The sequence below is a fragment of the Brassica rapa genome, chromosome A09 (assembly GCF_000309985.2).
Source record: "Brassica rapa cultivar Chiifu-401-42 chromosome A09, CAAS_Brap_v3.01, whole genome shotgun sequence".
Lineage (NCBI taxonomy): Eukaryota > Viridiplantae > Streptophyta > Magnoliopsida > Brassicales > Brassicaceae > Brassica > Brassica rapa.
In genome coordinates this window covers 37,961,169-37,987,185 of record NC_024803.2, presented here as the reverse complement: position 1 = coordinate 37,987,185, position 26,017 = coordinate 37,961,169, and the positions used below count along the sequence as shown (strand labels likewise).

The following is a 26,017-nucleotide window of genomic DNA, read 5'->3' as shown; positions in this document are numbered from 1 at the left end:
ACTATTAAGTAAAAAAAGAAAGGTAAGCAATCTTATAATAGGCTTACTGGGCTACTAAATCGCTTTGAATGGGCCTATTAATTTTGTAAAGGCCCATTAAATCATCGAGAGTCCAAGGACCTTATTATATACTTTTCTGGATCCGTGCTCCATTGACGAACAAACACTATTTCAACCATTAAGCTCCGGTGACCGGAGCTTCAGATCGGGGAAAATGGCGGCGAATACGAAGCTTCTTCATTCTCTGATCATCTTCCTCATCGCGACCTCCACCGTCTACAACGTTTCCGCGGATTCGATAAAAGGCTGCGGTGGTTTTGTCGAGGTTTATCTCTCTTTCTTTCCCCGATTCGCTTTATAGCTAGAGTTCTGCTCGGTTCCTGATCGATTACTAGAGAGTGTGTGAGATCCTTGCTTAGAAGCTAGATTCTGTTTAGTTCAATGGTTTTAGTATTGAGTAGTACGATCCGATCTGGATTTTTTTTTCGGGTGGGATGTATATTAATTAACGCCGATGAGTTACTAAACGTGCAGGCGAGTTCGTCTTTGGTCAGCTCTCGGAAAGGAGCAGATGGGAAACTTGATTATTCTCACATCACGGTAAGCATTCTGTATCTGTTGACTACAAACTTTTTGATTTTCTTTTTGAATTTTCGCTGATTTATTTCTCCCTTCATATGTTAAGGTTGAACTTCAAACAGTAGATGGATTGGTGAAGGACAGTACACAGTGTGCCCCTAATGGTTACTATTTCATCCCTGTCTATGACAAGGTATTTATCATAACCTTAACTTTATTTGGGGCGTGGGTCTGTTAATGATGTATTTGTTGAATGAATCAGTGTTGTAAGTGAATTCTATGCTTTCTTTTCGTAGGGTTCATTCACTCTCAAGATTAATGGACCTGAAGGATGGTCATGGAGTCCAGATAAGGTTTGTCTGTTCTCTCATCTTTCAGACACCAAGCTTGTAGCTAGATCTAATATAAATTTTGGTGTTGGCAGGTTCCTGTTGTCGTTGACGACTCTAGTTGCAACAACAATGAGGATATTAACTTCCGCTTCACGGGGTTCGTTTTTTAGTTCATAAGTTTGTTTGTTTTTTCATCGTGGTTTAATATGTGGTTAGCATCTCATTCTTATTTCTTTTAAATTCTCTTATTGTTACTCGTTTATATATTGCAGTTTTACATTATCTGGTAAAGTCCTTGGAGCTGTTGGTGGGGAGAGTTGTATGATTAAGAATGGAGGCCCTGCTGATGTTAATGTTGAATTACTGTCTTCTGATGGAGATCCTATTGCTTCTGTTCTCACGTCATCAGATGGGAGCTACTTGTTCAAGAATATTATTCCAGGTAAGGAGTCTCATTAAGCATTCATCTATAGGTGTCCTTGTTTTATTTATTACCTTTTTAATTCTGGCCTTGCATTTAATTGGAAGTTTCCCATATTGTGATAATCATATTTCGAGTTTTCTGATTGGTTGCAGGAAAATACAGTATCCGTGCATCCCATCCAGAACTGCAAGTTGAAGTTCGCGGTTCAACAGAGGTCACCCATCTTTTTGGTTTTCCGTTTTCTTTGATTAGCGTTTCCATTTAAAGTTCTTCTGACCAACCTTTTGGCTTTTGATTGTAGTACACATGTCCTTCCCTACTCGATTCTTTTCTATTTATCTGTTCTTTTAGTACATTTTGCCTAGATTTTATTTATTTATTCTGCATGCTAATAGTTGAAGTATCTCTGGTTGTCTGTAGGTCGAACTTGGATTTGCAAATGGCTTGGTGGATGACATATTCTTTGTCCTTGGTTATGATCTCAAGGGATCTGTTGTTGCTCAGGTGATCCCTCTATTAGTCTATTGCTCTGTTTTCTTTTTTCTTTTGATGTTAGAAACCTCCTTCTAGCCTCTGCCTTCGTAGCTAGGTTCCTCTCCATCAAGCGCTTGTAGAGTATTCTCGGTTATGAGCGTTTGATAGTATCCATTTTGTTTCCTTTTGTAGGGAAATCCAATCCTGGGAGTTCATATATATTTGCATTCAGATGATGTTTCCATGGTAGATTGTCCCCAAGGACTTGGTGACGCTTCTGGAGAAAGGAAGCCTCTCTGCCATGCTATATCTGATGCAGACGGAATATTCAGTTTCAAGTCCATCCCATGTGGTATTGTCGAATTAACCACTATCATTTTGTCTGATGAATTCTGCATTGTGCAATATAACTAAAATGACAATTGAACTTGTTCATCTGTAAGGACATTTGAAATTCTGGTTGCATGATCCAAGTTTAAGGTGCTCTTATTTTCTATTGGTCTACTTTTTAACCACTTGGATTTTTGTTGTCCTCAGGAAAATATGAACTGATACCGCATTATAAGGGCGAGAACACGGTCTTTGATGTTTCACCTCCCGTGATGCCTGTTTCTGTAGAGCATCAACATGTCAATGTTCCCACAAAGTTTCAGGTCTGACAGAATAACTGCAAACTTTTATAAATCTTTCTGTTTATGTGTTTGGACTATGCTTACATGTTTCTTCCTTTAAATATTGAACTGGATGCTCTTTCAGGTAACAGGTTTCTCCATCGGGGGCCGAGTAGTTGACAGTAACTTAAAGGGAGTCGAGGGCGTTAAAATCGTAGTAGATGGTAATCTTAGATCTGTCACGGACAATGAAGGTTATTACAAGCTTGATCAGGTATATAATATATTTAAATTGTATTTCAATGTACATACTTCTGCACGGATGTAATGTAATGTAATGTTGGTTAAACTCTTTAGGTTACATCAAATCAATATACGATAGATGCAGTCAAGGAGCATTACAAATTCGACAAACTGAAGAAGTTCATGGTATCAGTCTCAGTTATTTTTCTTTATCTGTGGTGTGCTAAATTTATTGCTCAATAACTTATTAAACTTTTTTGGTTAGGTCTTACCAAATATGGCTTCACTTCCAGATATCAGTGCCGTGTCTTATGATGTCTGTGGTGTGGTGCGAATGTTTGGTTCTGGTCACAAGGCAAATGTAAATTATTGTTCATAGTTGGGCATATGTAGCACCGTTGTTATTTATATCTCATATGCTGAACTTTTTAACATTTTAAATCCAGGTAGCTTTGACTCATGGACCCACAAATGTCAAACCGCAAAAGAAGCTTACAGATGAGAGTGGAAAGTTCTGCTTTGAGGTTTGTTGACTCAAACATTTATCTCTAGTAAATTCACTAGCAAAAATTAACTTTATCATGTTGACCCCCTTGAATCTTTAGAGAGTTTTTTTCCGGCTTATGTGGGTCCTTGCTGCTTTATATTTGTGGATGAATTCTCTGTTTCTTAAAATTTCATGTATATTCCAGGTTCCACCAGGCGAATATAGGCTGTCTGCTTTCGCTGCAACACCAAAGAGTGCTCCTGAACTTCTGTTTTTGCCAGGTTATATGGATGTTTCCGTCAAAAGTCCATTGTTGAACATTGAATTTTCTCAGGTAATTTTCTGTGAATGAAATCACTCTCTTAGAATTGTCTTTGTGGCAATATACATGTTTAAAAGGCCCTTTTCACTCCTTTTGGGTGATAATGTAGGCCCGAGTCAATGTGCATGGTTCTGTTACGTGCAAGGAGAAATGTGTTCCGTCTGTCTCAGTGGCGCTTGTGGGAGCAGCTGGCGATCGTGACAAGAAGACAGTTGTTTTAACCGATGAGAGCAGTCAATTTCACTTTTCAGACATATTGCCTGGAAAGTATAGAGTTGAGGTGGGCAGTGCGTGGTTTAATCTCATTTTCCTTTCTCCTCGTGGATACTTCTGTACGAGATAGAGAAAAAGTCACATTACTAGCTAAATACATTCATATTTTCTTGTCATATTTGATTTATTTTAGGTCAAAAGCATTTCACCGGAAGCCATATCCGAGGAAGACACTTGGTGCTGGGACCGTAGCTCCATTGATGTGAATGTCGGAACGGAGGATATTAAAGGGATCGAATTTGTCCAGAAAGGTTACTGGATTAATATTGTCAGTACTCATGAGGTGGATGCTAAAATTGTTCATCCTAGTGGGTCACCTACTAATTTGAAAATCAAGGTAGTCTTTGCCCTGTGGATTCTCCATAGCTTTTGCTGTATCTAAACTTAAATCAAAACTAATTATTTGCTTCATTTGTGGTATTTACAGAAAGGTTTGCAGAAAATATGCGTTGAGTCACCTGGAGCGCATGAGCTTCAGCTTTCTGACTCCTGCATATCCTTTGCGAGCAATTCAATAAAGATAGATGTCTCAAATCCACAGGTTTTAGTTCGTAATTTTGTCCCTTTTGTTTAAATATTTTTTGGCTCGTCCTTTGTTGAGCATCTATATGCTTTTATTTCTGTAGCCTATTCATCTGAGAGCAGAGAAGTATCTCATCAAAGGTTTGATAAATGTGGAGTCTAGCTCAACCGAGATTGAATCTGAGTTGCCAGAGAGTTTCATTGTTGATATGCAAGACGAGGAAGGAAGAGTTATCAACAGTATTTCTGCCAAACTTGCATCGGTTGGGAGTGGCGTGTATGAGTACTATACATGGGCAAAGCTTGGTGAAAAGATTAGCTTTGTTCCTCGGGATTCTAGGTATGAATTTCTAATTATGTTATGAGAGGATCTTTGAACTACACTTCAAATGTTTGGAGTAAAATTGTTTCAGGAGTGTTTGGGTGCTTTCGTTGTCTTAAATCTATTTGAAACTATTATTTATTTCGAGTTACTTCAGCTACCGCTGTTTTGCTGTTTCAGGGGTAACGCGGAGAAGAAGATGTTGTTTTATCCGAAAGAGCTTCGTGTAAGTATAGACTAGGAGTAATGCTCGCGATAAAGGATTCTATAACGGGCACACTCAAACTTACTTTATGTTTGTTCTAATAGGCGGTAGTGGCAAATGATGGTTGTCAAGCTGCTGTTTCCCCGTTTGCTGGTCGACCTGGTCTTTACATACAAGGATCCGTCTCTCCCCCTCTTCCCGGTGTCAACATTAAGGTCTCTGCAGGAAAAGACAGCCATATTTCTTCACTTAAGAAAGGTGAAGTAGCTGTCGAAACAAGCACATCGCCAGATGGCTCTTTTGTTGCTGGGCCTTTGTATGATGATATACCATATGACACCGATGCTTCAAAGGTTAGTGTATATTACGGATAGATTTTCATGTGCATATAAATAGACGTTGAGATTATGCTTTGCTTCACTTTTGTAAGCTTAGGATAGATCTCATGCACTTTCACTCGCATTCAGTTGTTTTGAAATAATGTGCTCCTGATCGTGGTTGATACATGCAGCCTGGCTACCATATTAAAAGACTAGGACCATATTCCTTCTCCTGCCAGAAGCTTGGCCAGATCTCTGTCCGTGTTTCTTCAAAGGACAACGCCGAGACATCAATCCCTCCATTGTTGTTATCATTGAGTGGCGATCATGGTTACAGAAATAATTCTATATCTGGCGCTGGTGGACTCTTTGTATTTGATAGCTTGTTTCCTGGAAATTTCTACTTGCGCCCCCTTCTTAAGGTAACTAACCAATTCCCTCCTCTTAGTAATGCACTGTCTGGAATCATATGACTGCCAGAACGCGGAAACATAAATGATTTGTTCTTTCCTAAGATGAGTTATCTAATTTACATATGTTGGGTCAGGAATATTCTTTCAAGCCCTCAACACTGGCAATAGAACTGGGTTCTGGGGAGTCCAGTGAAGTTGTCTTTGAGGCTACTCGTGTTGCCTACAGGTTTTAATCTATTTTAAATATTCATCTATTAGATTGTAATCTCGTTTATCGTTGTTATCAGTACATTCTGATTCAAGATGTTCAGATTCTTGGTCTTAAACCGCCATTTTGCTGAACCATTCTCTTGCATTCCACTAAATCTTCTTTTTTCTGTAACAATGTATATATCTTGTCTATTCCTTTTGCAGTGCAATGGGTAGAGTCGCTCTCCTATCTGGCCAACCACAAGAAGGCGTTGCAATTGAAGCTCGCTCTGATTCCAAAGGATACTATGAGGAGACCACAAGTGATATTGATGGAAATTACCGTCTGAGAGGGTTACATCCTGGTGCAACATATGTAATCAAGGTATCGAAAAGAAATGGTTCAGGCAAGAATAATATCGAACGTGCGTCTCCAGAGTCTGTTTCTCTTCAGGTTTTGTTTCTGATCTCCATAGCATTTCATTCTCATCATCCCTGCAGTTTCAACAACATAATGACATTTCATCTCCTTATATAGATTGGTTATGAAGATATCCACGGGGTAGACTTTTTGGTCTTTGAACAACCAGAAACGACCATATTAACATGCCATGTAGAAGGAAAACAGCACGAAGAAATAAACACGAACCTGCTAGTGGAGATCAAATCAGCCAGTGATGTATCTAAAATAGAGAATGTCTTTCCGCTGCCACTTTCCAACTTCTTCCAAGTAAAAGGCTTGTCCAGAGGTAAACACCTTGTGCAGCTTAAATCCAACCGTCCTTTAGGCTCCCATAAAGTAGTGTCAGAGATCATCGAAGTGGATTTCGAGACAAATGCTCAAATCCATGTCGGTCCACTTCGATACAGCATCGAGGCAGATCAGCAGAGTCAGGTAAACTATATAATATACACACAAACAGTCTTCCACATTTTAAAACTTCCTTCTTTTTTTCTCAATGCGATTTTGATTTGTGTTTGGTGGTTTCAGGAAGTGACTCCTGCAGCTATATTGCCACTGGTTACTGGCATTGCGGCAATTGCTCTGTTCATCAGCATCCCCAGGTAATCTATAATTTATTTGTAAGGTTTTAGTATATGATTACTGAGTAATTCAAAATAAATTGACATGATTGTATTAAAAAAAAAAAAGGTTGAAAGACATCTACCAATCCACTGTTGGGTTTTCGGCTCCCGGGTTCAGTGCATCATCTACCAAGAGAGAACCTCGAAAAGCTGTTGCTAGAAAGAAGACGTTCTGAAGCATATTCGTCTTCTTCGGTTACATCTCTCTTTCTTTTTGTTCTTGTTATGTATATCGGTAGAGTGACTTGTTCAAAACTTTTCCGAGTTCAGAAACTCCTCTCTAGTCCAACACGTTTCAAATTCTAGAGAAACACTTTTCACATCTGGTATCTTCTCTTTATTTTTACCATTTCAGTTTTTAAGTTATTTATTCCAGATCAAGGTTATGAATTTTGGTAATGGTAGCCAAAGAGAATGTACTTGGTATGTTTTACATGACTATGGACTTTGCCATGAACAAACACCAGTCTATAACTCATTTGCTTGACGTTGTTTACTTGGAGATATCAAACACTTCTAGAAATACAAATACTTTACCAAAATGTTACACCAACTGCCTTCGCGTAGTACGCAAATGTGGGGACCAATAGTGAAACATTTTGTGCCTACCAACTGAGAAACGATGTTCAGAACTCGACGCTTGGACTCTTCCGTTCTTTCTTAATTATATCGTTGATTTGTTTGTTGATTTTTTTTCGTAACCATATATGACTTTTACAAATCTGAGAGATTGCCGGTCGGAAATAAGAATTCAAAATGTACTTTACATGTGAAAGAATGTGAGAAGAGCAGAATCATGGAACCATGCAAAAGCAGAGCTAACATTACAAGCAAATTAATCGGCGTTAATCAGTCCATGCGTAACCTTTTATTATTTTCTCACCTTTCGCGAAAAGAATATATACGAAATCGAGAAAGAAAAGAAATACAAAGCCATATATTCATTTGTATATAGAAAACAATTTTAAAGTTTGCAAAAAAAAAAGACGAAAATTAAACTATACCTTTTACTTTTTTCATCGGGATCACCACTGTCTATAAAAGAGAGGAACCTCAGGAACATGCAAAGGTTATACTATTAACCTGGTCCCGTTACTATCTTATTCAATATTGCGGTGATTTGTTTGGGTCCACAACAATACTTTTTGTTTTGTTTTGTGAATCTTATTTTTAGGATTTGTTTTTTTATTTATACAGAATCAGTGCAGCTAGAATCAGTGCAGCTGTTTGATTGATGGTATAAAACGAAACAAATGCAAATTTTATTATTTTCTAATGACATAAATAGCATCAATGGTTCAGTACTTCAGTGTATCCAATACGTAACAATTATAGAAGAATCTTACAAAATACACAATACAGTTTTACCAAGGAGTGCGATATAGTCTTCAATCAAAAGCGACAGATCCAAGTAAGTTAACAATTTAGTTTACAAAAAAAAAAGTAAGTAGTAGCATCATCTTTGTGTCATAATTCAAAACGTATATTCCTTTAGTCTTTCACGCACGAAAAAGCTCGTTCACACGATGGGAACTCCGGCTAAAGGCTGAGCCGGTCAAAACCTAACGTACCAAAGCTTTATCACCCGTCTTGTCTATTACCAATTAAAACATTGTCCACCTGTAAATGCCGGTCAGCGATTCATAGTATTTATTTAGCAAGAACCCATGTTTAGTTTCTCACTCTTTCTTCGTCTAAACCCTAAACTCTCTTTCTTTACTTTACTTCCTCTTTTTTTCTTGCGTTCTGTCTAGAGTAGATCTCTGTTTGGATTTTTATCTCTACTAGGTTTTGTTGATTTTTTAGAAAAATGGAGAAAACTGGTGCTGGTATGACATTTTCCGACTTAGGGCAAAGGAGAGCTGACCCGTCGTCGTTGTCCGATTCATCGTGGGAGAGGTATCCGGTAGGGTTCATGGAGTTACTAGGCGTTCTTCATCAAGACAGCTCTCGTTATGCTTTGACCCATATGCCGCCGATGCAGCTAACGGCAACACCTAACCCGTCGTCGTCCATCTCATATGCTTTGTGCGAAGCAGTGACCGGAGAGGAAAGTAATAGATACTACCAGAAACTTGAAAATGACGACGAAGAACAGAAACATAAAAGAAATAAGCGGTGAGTTTTTATTTCCCTTGGTCAAAAGTTTTTGTTAATTCTTTCAAAACAAAACAAAAAAGACTCATAGCTAGAAACTTGGGATTGTAGGTTTAAATCAACGAGGAGTAGTGAACAGACGAAAATGAAAGCGCCAAGAGTGTCATTCATCACGAAGAGCCAAGTTAATAACCTAGACGATGGTTATAAGTGGAGAAAATACGGTCAAAAACCTGTCAGAAACAGCCCTTTTCCTAGGTAAGCTTTAATTAATCTTCATGCTTTTATGTGTTTTTGCGATGATTATTTTAAAAATCTTGGGAGATTTCTAAATTTAATGGTTTTTTTTTGTTCTTTGGCAAGGAGTTACTACCGTTGCACTATATCTTGTTGTAACGTGAAGAAGAGGGTGGAGAGATCATTCACTGACCAAAGCAGTGTAATCACCACCTACGAAGGTCAACACACGCATCCTAGACCACTCATCTTGTCTAGGCAAGGAAGCTTTGGATCTGATGGCTCAGCTTCTGAGGCCTACTTTGACCTGACCCCTACACTCCCTCCTCAGCTTCATCAGCTTTTCGATTACAACAACCATCATCAACAACAAAATCAAGAGTTGTCTCCTTTTGGAACCGAATACCTAAGCAGGCAAGAAAAGGAATTTAACCATGACGGTGGAGATCATTATCATGTGATTAAGCCGAGACGAACTCAAGATCTGCTTGATGGAGCGGGTTTAGTCAAAGACAATGGCCTTCTTCAAGATGTTGTTCCAGCTCATATCATTAACGAAGAATATTAATTAATCGCGTAATGAAGTAGCTAGCTAGCTAAATTTTAATTTTTCAAATTGCCAACTACGAAAAAATGTCTTCTTGTATGAATCGTGTAGATATAAAAGTTTCCAAAATCTAATTATAGGATTATGATGTCACTTCTATTTGATCATGATGAGTTTTAATTGAGATAATTTCCTTAATTTATAGTACCCGTTTTGGATCAAACCACTAAACTTGTTTATTAAAATGTATAAAGTTTTTTTTTGAATGTTTACGTAGTTTTCTAGTTCAGTGTATAGATAGTACTAAAGTGATATGGAACCATGATAAACAAGGTTTTGGGAGCAATGCTATGTTCTATCTAGGGTTTTAGATTTTCTTTTCCATAGAGGACAATTTATTATGCTAAAGATTTATTTTGAAACACCTTGACGATTAATATATATGTAGAAATTATTAATTAAAGATTGATTTTGTTACTGCATTTAACTTCTGATTAATAGCTGAACTTTGTGATGATTTAATAATTAGTGTGAAAAATTAAACCAATTCAGTTATATGTTACATATTGTGTATGGAAATGGAGATGGGAAGGAACAGTTTACGTGAAGAAAAAGGAAAAAAGATTCACGACTTGTATGTATATCATGATTACCCTATACTGCGAACGTTGAAAAATAGTTTGCACTGTCAACGTCGTTTGCTATTTTAATCTTAAACGTTTTCTTTTCGATTATTTATTTATTTTGTTCTTATGGTTTCATTTAAGAGAAATTGGGTGAGGTAACCAAAAAAAATCAAATTCTAACCTAACCTTTAATTAATGATTTTTACTTTATACTGTGATATATATCTTCTTTTGTAAGCATTAATTTGAGATTCCTTCCGCGCGTCTTCAAGCTTTTTGGAAGCAGACTCAAAGATATTATTTGAATTAGGAGTAGCACTATATTTATAGAAATGTTTGGCTTCATCACCCTCTGTCCCCACATGTCACCCAGTTGATCGTATCACATGGTCTCCAGACAGCAAAAAGCAAACAAAGCAAAATGACTTTTGTACGTCGTAAAATCTCGTCATATCGTTTATCATGCAATTAATATACGCGTAATCTTAAAGATTTGTATAGATTGCGGGTCAAAAAGACCGGAGTTAATGCATAGGAGAAGCAAAATACAATTGTTTTTTCAAGTTAAATTCATAGTATATGATTTGATTCGACAATATACCCAAGCCGAGATCAGTTTCGAGAGTATTAATTTGATTCGACAATATAACTAATTAATGAATGGTTAATTAAACTGTTGGTTAAGTGTTAACGCTCCCGTTTTTTTACCAAGCTAATAATTCACTGTGTTGAATAGTTGAATGTGCAAACTCTTGTTTGAAAATATAATAAAAATATTTGAAAAATGGAAGAATTTCTTGCTATTTATTTTATAATAATTATACTCCATCCGTTTTATTTTAATTGTTGTTTTAAACTTGGACACACAGATTAAAAAATATTTAATTTTTGTATATTTATTAAATAAAAACATCACTAACAATACAACTAACTGCATTTAATCAAGAGAAAAAACATTGAAATATAAAGTTAAAATATTTTATATTGAAATTATAAAACGAAACTGTTTTCGAGAGAAACAACACTTATTTTCAAACGAATTTTTTTTCTCCACAACGATAATTAAACCGAAATAGAGGGAATACAATTTTCATTGTCGTCGAAATATTGCGTGGCATGCTTTTGCTTGATATTCTGCCCATCTTCAAGGAATCAGTATGAATATATATTGCTTGAAGGAATCAATATCATAATGATGAGTGATGACAAAGGGAAGGTCATATGACTAAATGATGTATGATGACTTTATACAACATCGATCTTATATACTACTCTTTTTGTTTTAAAATACATAAAGTTTTAGTATTGTGCACAACTATTAAAAAAATTATTTATTTCATCTTAAAAGCATTATTAAAATATAAATTAAAAGTTATTCAACCAATCATAAATCAGACTACAAATATTATTGGTTATACGGTTTTCGATAAAATTAAAAAAAGTGCATTGATATATGAAAATATCATCTATTTTGAAATATTAAAAACTCCCTAAAACATCATTTATTTAGAAGCGGAGGGAGTAGTATTTACAATGTAAAGAGCTTGTTGTTTCCTTCAAACAGAAGTCGTGTGAGTTTTTAGAGCATGTACAGATTAGCAAACCCAAACACTAATTAGTAGTCCTAATAAGTAGCAAGTAGCAACCATAGTTGTATAGCTGAAACGACGACGTATAGGATGAAAACGTCAAGATAAATCGACGACATTTTCTTAAGGGTATTATATGTTATTTTCAGAAATCAAAGGATCAAAACGAGAATACTAAAAAGTTGGATTTTGTGGGGGAGCTCATTTCTTACGAACCCTAAGCTAAGCTAATCGTCTTCTTCCTCTCGTTCACAAACGCGGTCGCCATTGATTGATTCGCACTTCGAAAGGTAAACGATACAAACCTTAATCCAAGATATCTAGATTCACTCGTCCCGTTCGCTTTCTTAGCCAATCTTTGATTCTGTGTATATGATTTGCATTGAGCTATTTGTGATCGATTGAGCTTAGTTCTTATTGGATGCGTCTGGAAATTGAAATTGAAAGTGAGAGAGAGAGTTGTGATTGTGTTTGTATTCAGATGGAAAGCACAAGGCCAGAAGATCCAGAGATTGATGACGACTTTAGTGAAATCTACAAGGAGTACACAGGTCCTGTGACCACCACCACCATTGTCCAAGAAAAACCTAAACTTCCTGAAGATAAATGTGATGAAGAAGAAGAGCAGCAGGAGCTCCCTGATCCCAACTCTGTACCAACTGATTTCACCAGCCGAGAGGCTAAGGTTTGGGAGGCTAAGTCCAAAGCCACTGAGAGGAACTGGAAGAAGAGGAAAGAAGAGGAAATGATCTGTAAGATATGTGGAGAGTCTGGTCATTTCACTCAGGTAAACTATCCTCTGGAGTTACTAGTTTCATTATACTTCGTTACTGATTGTTGTTTCTTATTTAGGGATGTCCATCGACGCTTGGTGCCAACAGAAAGTCTCAGGAGTTCCTTGAGAGGGTGCCGGCTAGGGACAAGAACGTTAGAGCTTTGTTTACTGATAAAGTTGTGGAAAAGATTGAGAGCGAGACCGGATGCAAGATCAAGATTGATGACAAGTTCATTATCGTCAGTGGGAAGGACAGGTTAATCTTGAGGAAAGGTGTGGATGCTGTTCACAAGGTTAGAGAGGAAGGCGAGGCTAAAACTTCTTCTGCCTCTCACAGGAGCAGATCCAGGTCGCCTAGAAGAACTTCTGTTGGTCCACCACCTCCACCGCGTGCTGCTCGAAACCCTGAACCTCAGAGACAGCAGCACATGCCGCTATCACATGGTTCGTCAAGCTTCTCAGAGCGTTCTGGAAGGCAGGATAAGTTTGTGGATAATCGTGTTCGAGAGGAGAATCGTGTTCGTGAGAATCAGCGGATTGCTTCCAGAGGATCTCCACAAGGTAGGGCTAGGATACAGGATAGCTTAGAGAGCTAGTTATTGTCTCCTTTTTAAAGTCTGTTTTAGGAGAAGTTGATTGGTCTTTTTGGACGAAAATGTCCTTTTGTTATCTTTGTTTTGCAGCCAAAGGTAAGGTCCTTGTACAGTACTGAATTAAATAAATTAGTTACTGAAGTTTCTGCCTTCCACAAGTCTGCATCCTATTTGGTCTCGTGATCAAAGCAGTTAACAACATTATTATTCGTTTTTATGAAGCTTATGGTAGTGACAGAGCTCGGAGTCGTTCCACACATTCGAAATCCCCAGGGAGGCCACGTTATAGTGGATGGGATAAACCTTATGAAAAGCAAAAGTATGAGGTGAGTGGTTACAGGTCTGAAAGATGGGAACAAGAGAGAATGGGTGGTGCCTCTGGCTCCAGAGACATTCAGATGAGTCATCAGTTTGAACGCCCTGCTTTCCCTCAGAGTTTAGAAGAGCTAGAATTGGAATACACAAGAGATGTGATGGAGCTTGCAAAGAAACGCGATAAGGAAGAAGACGAGGAGAACAACAAGCATCGTGAGGTAAGAGATCCTAGTGACTGATGTGTTCCTTATAGATTCAAAACCAAGTTTTAGGTGCTGTTACCTCAGACATGGAACCCTATTCTCCTTGTGAACTTCAGCTTCTGATATGAATTTGTGCGAGTTTATAGACAATGCGGGAACTGAGAGAGAGTTACATGAAGAAACTAGCTGGGCTAAGGGGTATGAACGCTAAACATTGGGAAGAGTTCCTTCAAGTAGATGCTCAGAGACGTCAGGAGCAGCAAGCAAGGCAGCAGCAGATCGCTGGTCAGAGTTATGGTAGTAGTAACTATCGACAGTTTCCTTATGCTGAGTTTGATGATGGTTACTCTTCCAATCCTCCTCCTCCTCCCTATGCTGGAAACAATGTGCCAATGGATTCTGAAGGAAGATATCCTCCTAACCATGTAAAAAACTATCCTTCGAGGCATCAAGACAACAGCAACTATGGTGGGTTCCAACGCCAGAGGCGGGAAGACTATGGGAAAAACTTCAACCGCTATTAGACCAGAGTGGTCAGCTCTTGTTTGGTAAGTTCCCTGTTTGAAGACAAGTTAGTAATGTTCTGCCCTGGTTCTTGGAGGTTAATTATGGTTTTGATTGAGTAGCGGCTTCTTGAAGTCTTATCTTCGTCTCTCTACTTTGTGGCTTATAAAAGCTTTCTGAAAATTTCAGGGTTTTGCTGGAACTGGGTTACTACAAACAGGTGCGACAGAGGTTTGTTAAGCAACTCTTTTATCTGGCAAGGTTGAGTTTATATCATCTGTATCCGTGCAATGAGCACCGTTAACTGTTAGATATTATGTTTCTCATTTGGGTTTGTTGTTTACATTTCAAGAGATATCTTGAGAGTAGCTATAAAACCATTTTCATTGTAAACACAAGATTGTTTTTACAATTAGCCATTATATCTTTTTAAGAGTTGTTTGTTGGGAATGGTTTCCGTGTGGCCAATGAATAAATGGTTGATGATCATATGACAGTAACAACAGTAATGAAATGCCTCGTGAATCTGAAAAGTCGAGACAGCTTTGTTTATCTTGCATGCATTTAACTTTTAAGTCTCTTCGTTTTCCTCTCCACGGTTGCGGCTTTTGCGATTCCCTTATACGTCTATATAAAGACTTAACGTATCTAGAATGCTTGCATCCACTTGTTTTTCCTATCCTTCTAGAGATGTCTTCGTCCATTGTTGATCTTGGAGTGGCTAGAATTGAAACGACTGTTACTATAGGAACCAGCGAAATCAACCGTCTTGTCAAGACATTCTTGTCTAACAACAACTGTAACAGTAAGAAAATTATTGGTCTCGGCACAGAACAAGCGCAAAAGTCTAGTAACAAAAAAAAAAACAGTATTGCTCCAGCTTTGCGATGGCCGCTATTGCCTAATAGTTCAGCTTTCCTCTCATGGTCTTGCTCTTCCTCGCTCGCTCTTCAATTTTCTCAACCTCCCTGATTACACTTTTGTGGGGATCGGCATTAAAAAGTCTCTTAAGATGCTGGAGAGTGAGTTTGGTTTGACCTGCAAGAATGCTGTTGAGATCGGACCCCCCACGGGGAACCTGATGACCTTCGAGATGACTCATTTGAAGCATATGATGGGTGATATTGTTCGGAACGAACTAACAAGCCCCATCTTCGACGACTGGGGCGCATGGAAGCTCAACGAGAACCAGATTAAGCTCGCAGTTTCAAATGCTTATTTGGCTTTTGGCATGGGGAACAAACTGTTGGATTACTGAACCTAAACAGCTGTTTGTTTGTTTTTTTTCTGTTCTTTCGTTATGTTGTTCAGTTCTTTTGCATTCAGGATCGGTCATGTTACCACCGTCATCTTTTAGGCAATTAAGTAAAAGCAATTTGGACCTATAACTATAAATAACTTGTTCTGTATCTCGTTAACAATTGGACCAGCATACGGGTCTAATGTTAGCCCACTTAGCGGACCCTCAGGTTTGCTCTCCAAAATTTTTGGGACGAAAAAGAGTAATTATAAAGAATTGGGGTTAAATTGAAAATTCCATAAAACTTAAGCCACCGCCCCTTTCTCTCTGTTTAAAACACGCAGCCAAACCCTAGACTTTTCATAATTTATCCCATTCATCGTTCTGCTGCTACTTCCTCTTCGACGTCATGGGTACCGAGAGAAAGAGGAAAGTCAGCTTATTCGATGTCATGGACAATCCATCAGCTCCGAAGGTCGCCAAATTCAATGGTCTCGTTGACTGTGGGATGAACAAATGGAACGGCAAGCCGTATTCAGCTAAATACTACGAGATTCTCGAGAAACGGAGGACTCTGCCAGTGTGGTTGCAGAAAGAGGAGTTTCTCAAAACGTTAAAAGACAATCAAACGATAATTCTTGTTGGAGAGACTGGTAGTGGTAAAACCACTCAGGTAAAGTTTCAATCTTTTCTTCCAATGGGAAAGTTTTTAGCTTTTAGGTTGATTTGATTAGGATTTGAGTAGCTAATAGTGGGTTTTGTGTTTAATTGTACAGATTCCACAGTTTGTTATTGATGCTGTGGATGCTGAGAGTTCGGATAGGAAGTGGTTGGTTGCTTGCACACAGCCTCGTAGAGTTGCAGCCATGTCTGTCTCCCGCCGTGTTGCTGATGAGATGGATGTTGCTATTGGAGAAGAAGTTGGTTACAGCATTCGTTTCGAGGACTGTAGCAGCCCCAGAACGGTCCTCAAGTAAGCGTTGATTGTCTCTTAGTTTCAGGTTCTTGTCGTTTTAGTTTGTGTGTTTGAATCTAATCATGAACTTAATCACAGGTACTTGACTGATGGTATGCTACTGAGAGAAGCAATGGCGGACCCGCTTCTAGAGAGATACAAAGTTATTATTCTCGACGAGGCTCACGAGAGGACTCTCGCCACGGATGTGCTCTTTGGTCTTCTGAAAGAGGTGTTGAGGAATAGACCTGATCTCAAGCTGGTTGTCATGAGTGCAACTCTGGAAGCCGAAAAGTTTCAGGAGTATTTTAGCGGCGCGCCTCTGATGAAGGTTCCCGGTAGGCTTCACCCCGTGGAGATCTTCTACACTCAGGAGCCTGAGAGAGACTACCTCGAGGCTGCTATTAGGACTGTTGTCCAGATACACATGTGCGAGCCTCCTGGTGATATTCTTGTCTTCTTAACCGGAGAGGAGGAGATCGAAGACGCATGCCGCAAGATCAACAAAGAGGTCGGTAATCTCGGGGATCAAGTGGGGCCTGTCAAGGTCGTGCCACTGTACTCCACTCTCCCACCAGCGATGCAGCAGAAGATATTCGATGCTGCTCCTGAGCCTGTGACAAAAGGTGGTCCTCCTGGGAGAAAGATTGTTGTGTCGACTAACATTGCCGAGACTTCCTTAACTATTGATGGGATTGTCTACGTCATTGACCCTGGCTTCGCTAAGCAGAAAGTCTACAACCCGCGTATCCGTGTTGAGTCGTTGCTTGTGTCTCCGATATCAAAGGCGAGCGCTCACCAGAGATCAGGTCGTGCCGGTAGAACACGGCCCGGAAAGTGTTTCAGGCTTTACACGGAGAAGAGTTTCAACAATGACTTGCAGCCGCAGACGTATCCTGAGATATTGAGATCGAACCTTGCGAACACGGTGCTGACACTGAAGAAACTGGGGATAGACGACTTGGTGCACTTTGATTTTATGGACCCCCCTGCGCCTGAGACACTGATGCGAGCCTTGGAGGTTTTGAATTATTTGGGAGCGCTGGATGATGAAGGAAACTTGACGAGGACGGGTGAGATAATGAGCGAGTTCCCCTTGGATCCACAGATGGCGAAGATGCTCATAGTGAGTCCTGAGTTCAACTGCTCAAACGAGATCCTCTCCGTTTCAGCAATGCTATCAGGTACACGCCATTTGCTTTTACTCTTTTATTTGTTCTTTATCATCTTGGGGTATGTATGTAGCTTTGTGGGTAGGCTTAAGGTTGCTAGTAGTTTCCATTGACATGATTGTTCATGTGCATTAGAGCTCAACTTTATGCTGCGTTACATGATTGTGCATTAGTGTGTCTAGAGGTAAATATTGGAGTTAGGTTGTCATCAGCAGTCGCTAGTCTTAAGTGCTGATGAGTTAGTTGCAGTTTCTCAGTTATTCTCTCTCATGACGGTATCAGTCAGTCTCTCATGGCCTCTTCTATACATCTGCTGACCTCTTCTTCCATGGATCCTCTCTCCCTGTGATAAAACACAATTGTTTCTTTAGTACCCAATTGCTTTCTACGGCCTAGAGAGTATCAAAAAGCAGCAGATGAAGCTAAAGCCAAGTTTGGACACATTGATGGAGATCACCTCACGTTGCTAAACGTCTACCATGCTTTTAAGCAAAACAGTAAGCTATCTCTCCCTTTTTACTTTATCGTCCTCTCTTGTTTAGCTAAAGGAATAACACTAACAGCCTTGGTTTCTTGTAGATGAAGATCCGAACTGGTGCTACGAGAACTACATCAACAACAGGGCAATGAAGTCTGCGGACAATGTTAGACAGCAGCTTGTGAGGATAATGTCAAGGTTCAATCTGAAGATTTGCAGCACTGATTTCAACAGCCGCGACTACTACATCAACATAAGAAAGGCCATGCTTGCTGGTTATTTCATGCAAGTGGCTCACCTAGAACGTGCTGGGAGTTACTTGACCGTCAAAGATAACCAAGTACGTTCTTTACATTGCTCTTCTAGTGAATAAGATACTCTCTTGTGTATATAACTGATAGTAAAAACAACTCTTGTTTTGCAGGTGGTTAATTTGCATCCATCCAATTGCTTGGATCACAAACCGGAGTGGGTTATCTACAACGAGTATGTTTTGACTACCAGGAACTACATCAGAACTGTGACGGACATTCGCGGTGAATGGTAAGTTCTTGTTCTTTGGTCAGTATCTTCCTTGGGAGTTTTTCTGAATAGAGTACTTAGTTTTTGTGGTGTATAAATTCACAGGCTAGTAGACGTTGCTCCTCACTATTACGATCTTACCAACTTCCCCAACTGTGAGGCGAAACGTGTCCTCGAGAAGCTTTATAAGAAGAGAGAGAGGGAGAAGGCAGACAGCAAGAACCGCAAGTGAAAGGATCATCATCATCATCCCATATTCTCTGAGACATGTCAACATCTGATGTTTTGTCTTTACTGAAACGTTTGTTTACTTTTAAAGATTTCTATTCGCGATTGATTTTCATATGTTATCAATGAATCTGATTATTTAAGAGACCAGACACACAAACGTTTTTACTTAAATTAGTCGAAATCATTATACGAACATACAGAGAAGTCAAATAGCTTTATTACAAAAACATTTTAGATTATATTAGCTTATTGTGTAATTTATTATTACCATGGGGAAGTTACAGTTTCCCTAAACTCCTTCTCCACATTCTGAACCTTTTGGTCGAGAATCTCTGCGTGGGACTGCATCAGAGCTATCTCCTTATCCTTTGTAACTTTCTCTTGCTTGACCAATACTAGTTGTCTCTGCAACTCAACAATCTTCTTTGGCAATTCTTCAATATCTTCTTCCAGCTTCCTTCTTTTGTTATCATTCTCTGTGATCTCTCTCTCAGCAACTTTTAACTCTTCCAACGCCCACGTCTGGCTTTCTTTAACGGACAGCAGCTTGTCTATCCGAGAACAAGGTGCGGTAACATCGAACCCGTGTTCCTCTAGCTTGAGAAAACACTCTTTGATCCTGTTTATCTCAGTCACTGAATCGTCCACTTGTATGTAGCTGACTTTCTCTAACAGTCCAGTGAACTTCACCATTGCACCAATGGCGTCTCCTTCACGTGACTCTTCCTCGCACTCCAGCAGTGGGTTGAAATGTGGACGTTGTGGCACAGCTTTGAAGATCTCCATTGATTCAAGAACCTTCCAACACGGTGACTTCTTTACAAATGGTAGAACAATTGTTGTTTCTTTCGCTTTAGGAGTTTCCACAACATCCACATGCTTTTCCACAACGGCATTATGAAGCATTGGATCACTAGCAGACACACCTACACGTTATCATGGCAAGAAGCATGTTTCAAGAATCCAAAGAAACAAAATGGCGCTTCTTTACTTCATTAAAGTGAAAACAACATACCAGTCTTCTGTTTAGGCTCTTTGCTTATGAACTTATGTGGTCGTCCTCTTTTCCTCTTGTTTACACTCTCTCTGTTATTCGACTTCTCATGTGCCTGCATAGAGTCAGGATGATGAATAACCGATGCAGTTCAATGTTAAACAATGCTGCCAAAAAAACTAACAATTACCTTCACTCCAACGGAATCATTTTCAGAGCCCTTTTGACTCTTCACTGTCTTAAGTTTCTTCCTGGGAGGTGTTTTGACCGCTTGTTTTGCCAGCAGAGTTGTTGCTACTACACCCAGGACTATCGGTGAGCGAGAATCTTTAGCTGGAAACAGGTAACAACTTAGAATAGATTCATTTCAAGACACAACAACCAGAGTTCCAACAAAGACTAACCATCATTTTTTAACACTTACTTTCTGCTATCTCCGGTTTCTTAGTGACTAGAGTGTTCTCACTGATCACAACATTAGCCATTTTGCTTGCTATCTCTCCAGATGACTGGTGCAGAAACAAACACAATACTGGTTATAACCTTAACTAATGCGACTGTTGAAGTAGAGAGAGAAACTAATGTGAAGGAAATAACTAACTCACAACTGGAGTTTGAGGAAGATTCTTCACATTAGTGCCACTAGAAGACCGTGTCTTCCTCACTTTTACCCTTATGCGAGTTGACTCTTCAGCTGCATGTGGACTCTCCTTTCTATCCGAAACCTAAAAACCAGAACACACACACACACACACATTCTTATCTCTCAATGCATGTTCATTCTCCAAAAGATGTAATTAACAACTCACCTTTTCTTTTGTTTGCCAAACTCCATCTTTCCACTCCATAGATGGTCTTAACAGCGAGTGGTCAAAGTCTTCACTCTTCTTGTTCCGACCCAAAAGCACAGTGTATTTATCCCCACAGAGAACCATGCATACTACACTTGGACACCATCCACACTCGACCAGGACATCCACATTCTCCATCAACCCAAAAGGTCTTGAACCAAAAGACGGTGGTGAAGGCCTGATCTTGGAGTAAGGAACGTTTATCTTTCTGCATGCATTTTCTTCACCGTACTTCACCAGCAACGTCTCATCTTCGTTCTTCTTTATGATTATAGCCGGAGCCCAAATATCTCCAAACGGTTCCACCTTTGTTCTCACTTCCACCTCCGTTCCAGAGCTAAACTCTGACTCGGTCAATAGCTTCATCCCCACCCACACACACCCACACAAAATAAATAGTGAAATGAGTTTTGATACCAACAGATAGAGCTGGTCATTCGGTTTATTCGGGTTTTTCGGGTTGGTTTATTCGGTTTTTGGGTTCTTTGGTTTGGGAAAAATGCTGCCGAAGTAAACTGAACTATATTTCGGTTTGGTTTGGAATTTGGGTTATATAATTTGGTTTTCAGTATTATATATTCCGAATTAAACCGCAAACGGTTTATATATCGGTTTATTCAGTTAATTTGGTAAAAACAAAAAAAAAATTGGTTATGTAAACTTTGATTTTCAGGGGTTTTCTCGGTTTATTTCAGGTTGTATCGGTTTATTTGGTTAATATATTTCAAAAACTAATCGGTTTCTTGTTCGCCGAACCAAACTGAACCTCAAACCGATTGAAATTTTAAAATTGGCTAATCGGATTAGTTGATTTAGTTCAACCCGATGTTAAACCAAAAACCAAAAATATCGGTTTGGTTTTATTCCGTTCACACTGACTGCCCAGCTCTACCAACGAAAATGAAAACTGTAATAATAAAGGAGAAGACCTTACTCGTTTTTCGCAACGAAACCACTCTTCATCTTTCCAAACCCAATGTGGCCGCATGTCCTTCCTTTCAACCTCGATGACATCTGGTTCGAATCTTAAGTACACCAAGAAACGCTCACCACGATCCAGAACTTTGATCACCCAACCAGAAGACCAGCCACCTTTGTGAGCAGCGTCAATCATGTCACCTTTCTGAAAACCAACTTCAGGGAAAGGATCCGGCGGCGGAACGGGACGGATCAGACGGTAGAAAGCGGTGGTGATCAGGGGAGGAGAGTAGTCTTCGTTGGACAGAGGGTTCAAGTGGAGAACAGAGAGCTTCTTGCGCTTGGATGAAGCAAGGTTTTCTCGGAGAAGAGCGTGGTACCATACATTGCCAGTGGCGTAGTAGTGTTCGTCGGATGAGACTTCGATGTAAGAGCCTTGGGAAACGGAGAGCTTCTCCTTTCTCCCAGTTGTTGAAAGCATGTTTTGCTTATTATCACTAGAACCAGAGAGATAGTTGAGAGAAGACGAGATGAAAGAGAGAAAGAGAGAGAGAGATCAACGCTTACTTTAGTGTCATGTCCTTGAGAAAAGAGGTATTGTTGTTTTTTTCTCTGCGTACTAATTATGATTTGATAGGTAACTGTGTAGCGTGTGTAGTTGTGCCCGCCCATTGGTAAAACAAGTTTTAAAACCCATTAAGAAACAATGTACATCTCCTCCAATCACATTTGTGGCTCGCTTTGTTGTGATACGGATATATAATAGTATAGTTTATGAACTTTATGATACATCTCTATAATATACTTTCAAATGGTTTTCGAAGTAAGAGCGGAATCGATAAGTAAAAATAATTCACACTAATAACAAATTGCGGGGATAGCTCAGTTGGGAGGGCGTCAGACTGAAGATCTGAATGTTGCGTGTTCGATCCACGCTCACGGCAATGTTTTTTATCAACAATAGCTCGACATCGTTACTATTACGGCCGGTTTTTAATTTTGGTAATATTGTAATGAAGGTCGTGTATATACACGGAGGACTTAATTCTGGGTGCATAACACAGGCCCATTGGCTTGTGCACCCAAGGGATTGGCAATTAACCCGCACATCTTTTATACATGAACCTAACGGGTACTATTTGATGGTTCCAACATGCAAGACCTCGTGATAATGGATGGTAAAGTGAAAGCAAACATCATCGTCAACGTTGTAAATGGCCAACAAAATATTGAATAATAAAAGATGATCGTTTAACTCTGCATTTAACATATTTCTATTTTGCTTAATAATCGTCATATTTCAATTTATACATTACTTTTTGTCTGCTCTTTTACGCTCTTAATCTTAAGAGGCCAATTAAACAACGTTCCCTGATGATCCACCGACCACAACGAAAAATATATATTGAGCCAATCGGTTTCAAATAATTCATGAGTCAATACTTCATCGGCTGGAGTTGTTCAATTTTGTTCCATTAAGTTTTCGTAGATTAAGGCCCATTAGGTACCGCCACTCATCATTCATCATCAACGTGACGACATTCTCCGCGTCATGTGATGTTATTTAACTCATCTAATATCATATGGTATATAGTACCAGCAGCATAAGCTTAGCTGACTCATATATGCTGATGTAGTGCTGATTAACTTTTAATTCTTATTGGCGAAGTATATTTTGGGCTAAAGACAAGTTCTAGATCAATATTTTTAATTGGTTACCAGACTTTCCACGAAACACGTTTCACATTTTAACAACACGTTAGATCTTGATCGAGTCTAAAAGAAAGATTATCCGATAAATAATTGGACCTCTTGTTTTTTTTTTTCCCTCTTGTTCCAAATAATTGTCTCAAATGAAAACGGTCAAGAGGCTAATGCCACTAAATGATTCGTGACAAAAATTAAACCACGTAACCAAAAAAAAAAAAGACAACTGATGATGTGTCATGACCAACCGGTAAAGGTGGGACCCAACTCATCTCGGCGACTCCAGATAGATCTATTTTTGGGGGGGTAATACCGTCAATTCACGAAGCGCCAGTGTGGACACAGACAAACCTTTTAAAGATTCTAGCCGACAAAGTTCTTTATTTCGTAAACCACCCCTTATTATTTAACACTATTACAGAAACCTCCCCCGTTATTTCTGAGGAAGACCTCGGTAGTTGTTCGTTCACTTGTTTGGTAAGTTTCCGTCTTCCGACGTCGTTTCGTGTACGCGCGTCAAATCTGAATCTCCTTTACAACGACACGTGGCATCAACAGGGGCTTAGTCTTAGCCGTGTGTAATCCACAAACTAAACACCGATAAAAAACCACATAAGATACTCTGATTCGCTAACATGACCGCCACGTGTACAAATCCCTCACCGGTTACCCAGTCATCCGCAACTCGTCTTCTTCGTATATATAAAAACAGAGGAAGGCAAAGGAGTCGGAGAATTTTCTTCTTCGAGAGAAAAAAATAAATACGCTAACTTCGAAATTGTCAAATCTACTTCGAGAACAAGTTAACGAACGGTGATTTTAAGTAAAAAGCTGATCTTGTTATAACCGCTAAAGTGAAATTGATTGTGAAAAAACAGAGAGAGATGGTAGCAGAAGCAGAGGTTGTGTTTCAACAGAGTTTGCCGGTGGTTCTAGATATTGACGGGGTTACTTCCGCCGTCGTATCTCCGCTTTCTTCTCCGAAATTGGGTATCCGTCGACCGACGGCGTCGGTTTCCGGCGGTTTATCGACTTCTCCGGTGGTAAGTTCTAAGGTCTCCGACATGTTTAAATGTTGTGTTTTTTTATTCTTTGTGAAAAGAGAATTGGGCTCTGAAATTAATCGTGTATAATTAGAAATTAAACTCTCGAATTGATTGGTATTAAAGGTGATTATTTAGATTCGTTAAAGAAGATGACTTTATAGGAAAACGAAAACGATCTTGGAGCTTAAGCTTTAGGACGAGACCTTGTTCGTGTATGTTTGCGTGTGTTGGAGCAGATGTTAGATGCTTTGCTGTCTCGAATCTTTTGCAAATTAACTGGCTTTGGTAGTTATTGTGTTTGTTAGTATGTCTTGTCTTCATTGTTTCTGTTTCATTTATTGATATTCTCTAATGAGCATGAGTTTTATTACTGTTTTTGGATCTGTCTCTGATTAAAGAACTTTGAACTTAAATTGAATGTTGAACGGTTAGGTCAGGACAGTTAACTGATTAATGTTTGCTATGTTGTGTATTTTTACCCTTTTGGGGGTCTAAAGCAGGAGGATGATTTTGATTCTAGTATCCCGGTTTACGTTCCAACAATCCGGTCAGGGAGCTACGCTGATATAGGGCCAAAGAGATCCATGGAAGACGAACACATTTGCGTAGATGATCTATCCTCCCAACTTGGCTGTCTTTTCCAATTGCCAAAGCCAAGTGCTTTCTATGCGGTAACGTAACCTTGGTTACTTAACAAAAAAAAACATAATACTTCTTTTTAGAAGATAGAACCTGACTTTGACTTTTCTTTCTTAGGTTTTTGATGGCCACGGAGGATCAGAAGCAGCAACGTACGTAAAGCAAAACGCCATTAGGCTTTTGTTTGAAGATGATAACTTCCCACAGACATCTGAAGTGAATAGTGTTTATGTGGAAGAAGTCAAGAGTTCCTTGAGAAATGCGTTTCTTCAAGCTGATCTAGCTTTGGCTGAGGATTGCAGCATCAGCTCTTCCTCTGGTACCACTGCTCTTGCCGCTCTTATCTCCGGACGGTATGTGTGTGTGTTACCACCATTTAGTTTGTTTTTTAAACTTCTCTCTTTGGGATCTATATAACTTATACTTTTCATGTGCATCAGGCTCTTAATGGTTGCAAACGCTGGAGACTGCAGAGCTGTTCTTTGCAGAAAAGGGAAAGCGATAGAGATGTCTCATGACCATAGACCGATCAATATACCTGAGAGAATAAGAGTAGAGGAATCTGGAGGTGTTATTGAGGACGGTTACCTAAACGGAGAGCTATCTGTAACGCGAGCTCTCGGCGACTGGGACATGAAACGCCCACACGGCTCCAACTCTCCGCTTATCTCCGAACCTGAGATCAAGCAGATAACTCTGACAGAGGAGGACGAGTTTCTTGTGATCGGGTGCGATGGGATTTGGGATGTTTTGACGAGCCAGGAAGCCGTTAGCGTTGTGAAACGCGGCTTGAACAGGCATGGTGATCCGGCGAGATGTGCGAGAGAGCTCGTGATGGAGGCTCTGAGGCTGAACACGTTTGATAACTTAACGGCGGTTGTGGTATGTTTTGTGACGGTAGACCGAGAGGGTGAGGCGGTGGTTCCTTTGGAGAAGAAACGGTGTTGTAGCCTTACCCCGGAGGCTTTTCGGAGTT

General features: G+C 39.5%; 7 protein-coding genes and 1 non-coding gene across 12 annotated transcripts in view; 7 read left to right on the top strand and 1 right to left on the bottom strand.

Moving 5' to 3' along the window:
- The first annotated feature begins 88 nt into the window (after positions 1 to 88).
- Positions 89 to 7,192, top strand: LOC103842054 (nodal modulator 1). The gene is made up of 27 exons (XM_009118659.3): positions 89 to 325; positions 535 to 600; positions 686 to 772; positions 876 to 932; positions 1,004 to 1,068; positions 1,184 to 1,353; positions 1,488 to 1,549; positions 1,756 to 1,839; positions 2,002 to 2,161; positions 2,347 to 2,462; positions 2,566 to 2,694; positions 2,778 to 2,849; positions 2,929 to 3,024; positions 3,110 to 3,187; positions 3,356 to 3,484; positions 3,582 to 3,752; positions 3,879 to 4,082; positions 4,173 to 4,286; positions 4,372 to 4,607; positions 4,770 to 4,815; positions 4,899 to 5,147; positions 5,306 to 5,536; positions 5,662 to 5,753; positions 5,942 to 6,170; positions 6,255 to 6,611; positions 6,708 to 6,781; positions 6,870 to 7,192. Exons 1-27 carry the CDS (start codon positions 215 to 217, stop codon positions 6,976 to 6,978), a joined length of 3,594 nt encoding a protein of 1,197 aa, XP_009116907.1. The 5' UTR covers positions 89 to 214; the 3' UTR covers positions 6,979 to 7,192.
- Positions 7,193 to 7,379: 187 nt separating this feature from the next.
- On the top strand, positions 7,380 to 9,953 carry LOC103842354 (WRKY transcription factor 68). The gene is made up of 3 exons (XM_009118967.3): positions 7,380 to 8,920; positions 9,011 to 9,157; positions 9,263 to 9,953. The coding sequence occupies exons 1-3, from the start codon at positions 8,613 to 8,615 to the stop codon at positions 9,702 to 9,704; spliced, it is 897 nt and encodes a 298-aa protein (XP_009117215.1). The 5' UTR covers positions 7,380 to 8,612; the 3' UTR covers positions 9,705 to 9,953.
- Positions 9,954 to 12,021: 2,068 nt separating this feature from the next.
- Positions 12,022 to 14,723, top strand: LOC103842053. The gene is made up of 6 exons (XM_009118658.3): positions 12,022 to 12,188; positions 12,380 to 12,685; positions 12,751 to 13,234; positions 13,489 to 13,799; positions 13,931 to 14,332; positions 14,478 to 14,723. The coding sequence occupies exons 2-5, from the start codon at positions 12,380 to 12,382 to the stop codon at positions 14,306 to 14,308; spliced, it is 1,479 nt and encodes a 492-aa protein (XP_009116906.2). The 5' UTR covers positions 12,022 to 12,188; the 3' UTR covers positions 14,309 to 14,332; positions 14,478 to 14,723.
- Positions 14,724 to 14,732: 9 nt separating this feature from the next.
- Positions 14,733 to 15,626, top strand: LOC103842052. Its single transcript, XM_009118657.3, is given in 2 exon segments — positions 14,733 to 15,143; positions 15,145 to 15,626. Coding segments are annotated over 2 exon segments (744 nt in total). The 5' UTR covers positions 14,733 to 14,801; the 3' UTR covers positions 15,547 to 15,626.
- Positions 15,627 to 15,851: 225 nt separating this feature from the next.
- On the top strand, positions 15,852 to 19,081 carry LOC103842049 (probable pre-mRNA-splicing factor ATP-dependent RNA helicase DEAH2). Of its 4 annotated transcripts, XM_009118654.3 has the most exons (7): positions 15,865 to 16,201; positions 16,305 to 16,501; positions 16,583 to 17,667; positions 18,027 to 18,152; positions 18,235 to 18,473; positions 18,558 to 18,676; positions 18,761 to 19,081. In XM_009118654.3, the coding sequence occupies exons 1-7, from the start codon at positions 15,938 to 15,940 to the stop codon at positions 18,885 to 18,887; spliced, it is 2,157 nt and encodes a 718-aa protein (XP_009116902.1). In that variant the 5' UTR covers positions 15,865 to 15,937; the 3' UTR covers positions 18,888 to 19,081. The 4 variants fall into 4 exon arrangements, 1 of the variants encoding a protein (XP_009116902.1); XR_004451477.1 differs by lacking the exons at positions 18,558 to 18,676; positions 18,761 to 19,081 and having other exon boundaries at positions 15,852 to 16,201; positions 17,913 to 18,152; positions 18,235 to 18,267; XR_004451479.1 differs by lacking the exons at positions 18,558 to 18,676; positions 18,761 to 19,081 and having other exon boundaries at positions 15,853 to 16,201; positions 17,938 to 18,152; positions 18,235 to 18,267.
- On the bottom strand, positions 19,036 to 22,614 carry LOC103842051 (DUF724 domain-containing protein 7). The gene is made up of 7 exons (XM_009118656.3): positions 21,666 to 22,614; positions 20,690 to 21,091; positions 20,486 to 20,605; positions 20,305 to 20,389; positions 20,071 to 20,213; positions 19,902 to 19,995; positions 19,036 to 19,812 (listed from the first exon to the last, which is right to left on the bottom strand). Exons 1-7 carry the CDS (start codon positions 22,128 to 22,130, stop codon positions 19,151 to 19,153), a joined length of 1,971 nt encoding a protein of 656 aa, XP_009116904.1. The 5' UTR covers positions 22,131 to 22,614; the 3' UTR covers positions 19,036 to 19,150.
- On the top strand, positions 22,521 to 22,593 carry TRNAF-GAA. Its single transcript has one exon. It is a non-coding gene; the product is annotated as a tRNA-Phe (tRNA).
- A 1,469-nt stretch (positions 22,615 to 24,083) lies between the features above and the next one.
- LOC103842048 (probable protein phosphatase 2C 49) overlaps positions 24,084 to 26,017 on the top strand; it is a 2,224-nt gene continuing 290 nt past the window's right edge. The window contains exons 1-4 of one of the 2 annotated variants that reach the window (XM_009118653.3): positions 24,084 to 24,399; positions 24,903 to 25,073; positions 25,159 to 25,394; positions 25,482 to 26,017. The exon at positions 25,482 to 26,017 is cut by the window's right edge and continues 290 nt beyond it. In XM_009118653.3, coding sequence (XP_009116901.1) covers positions 24,241 to 24,399; positions 24,903 to 25,073; positions 25,159 to 25,394; positions 25,482 to 26,017 — 1,102 coding nt within the window. In that variant the 5' untranslated portion in view covers positions 24,084 to 24,240. Of the gene's footprint in view, positions 24,400 to 24,899; positions 25,074 to 25,158; positions 25,395 to 25,481 lie in introns of both variants that reach the window. The other variant, XM_009118652.3, reaches the window with a different exon arrangement.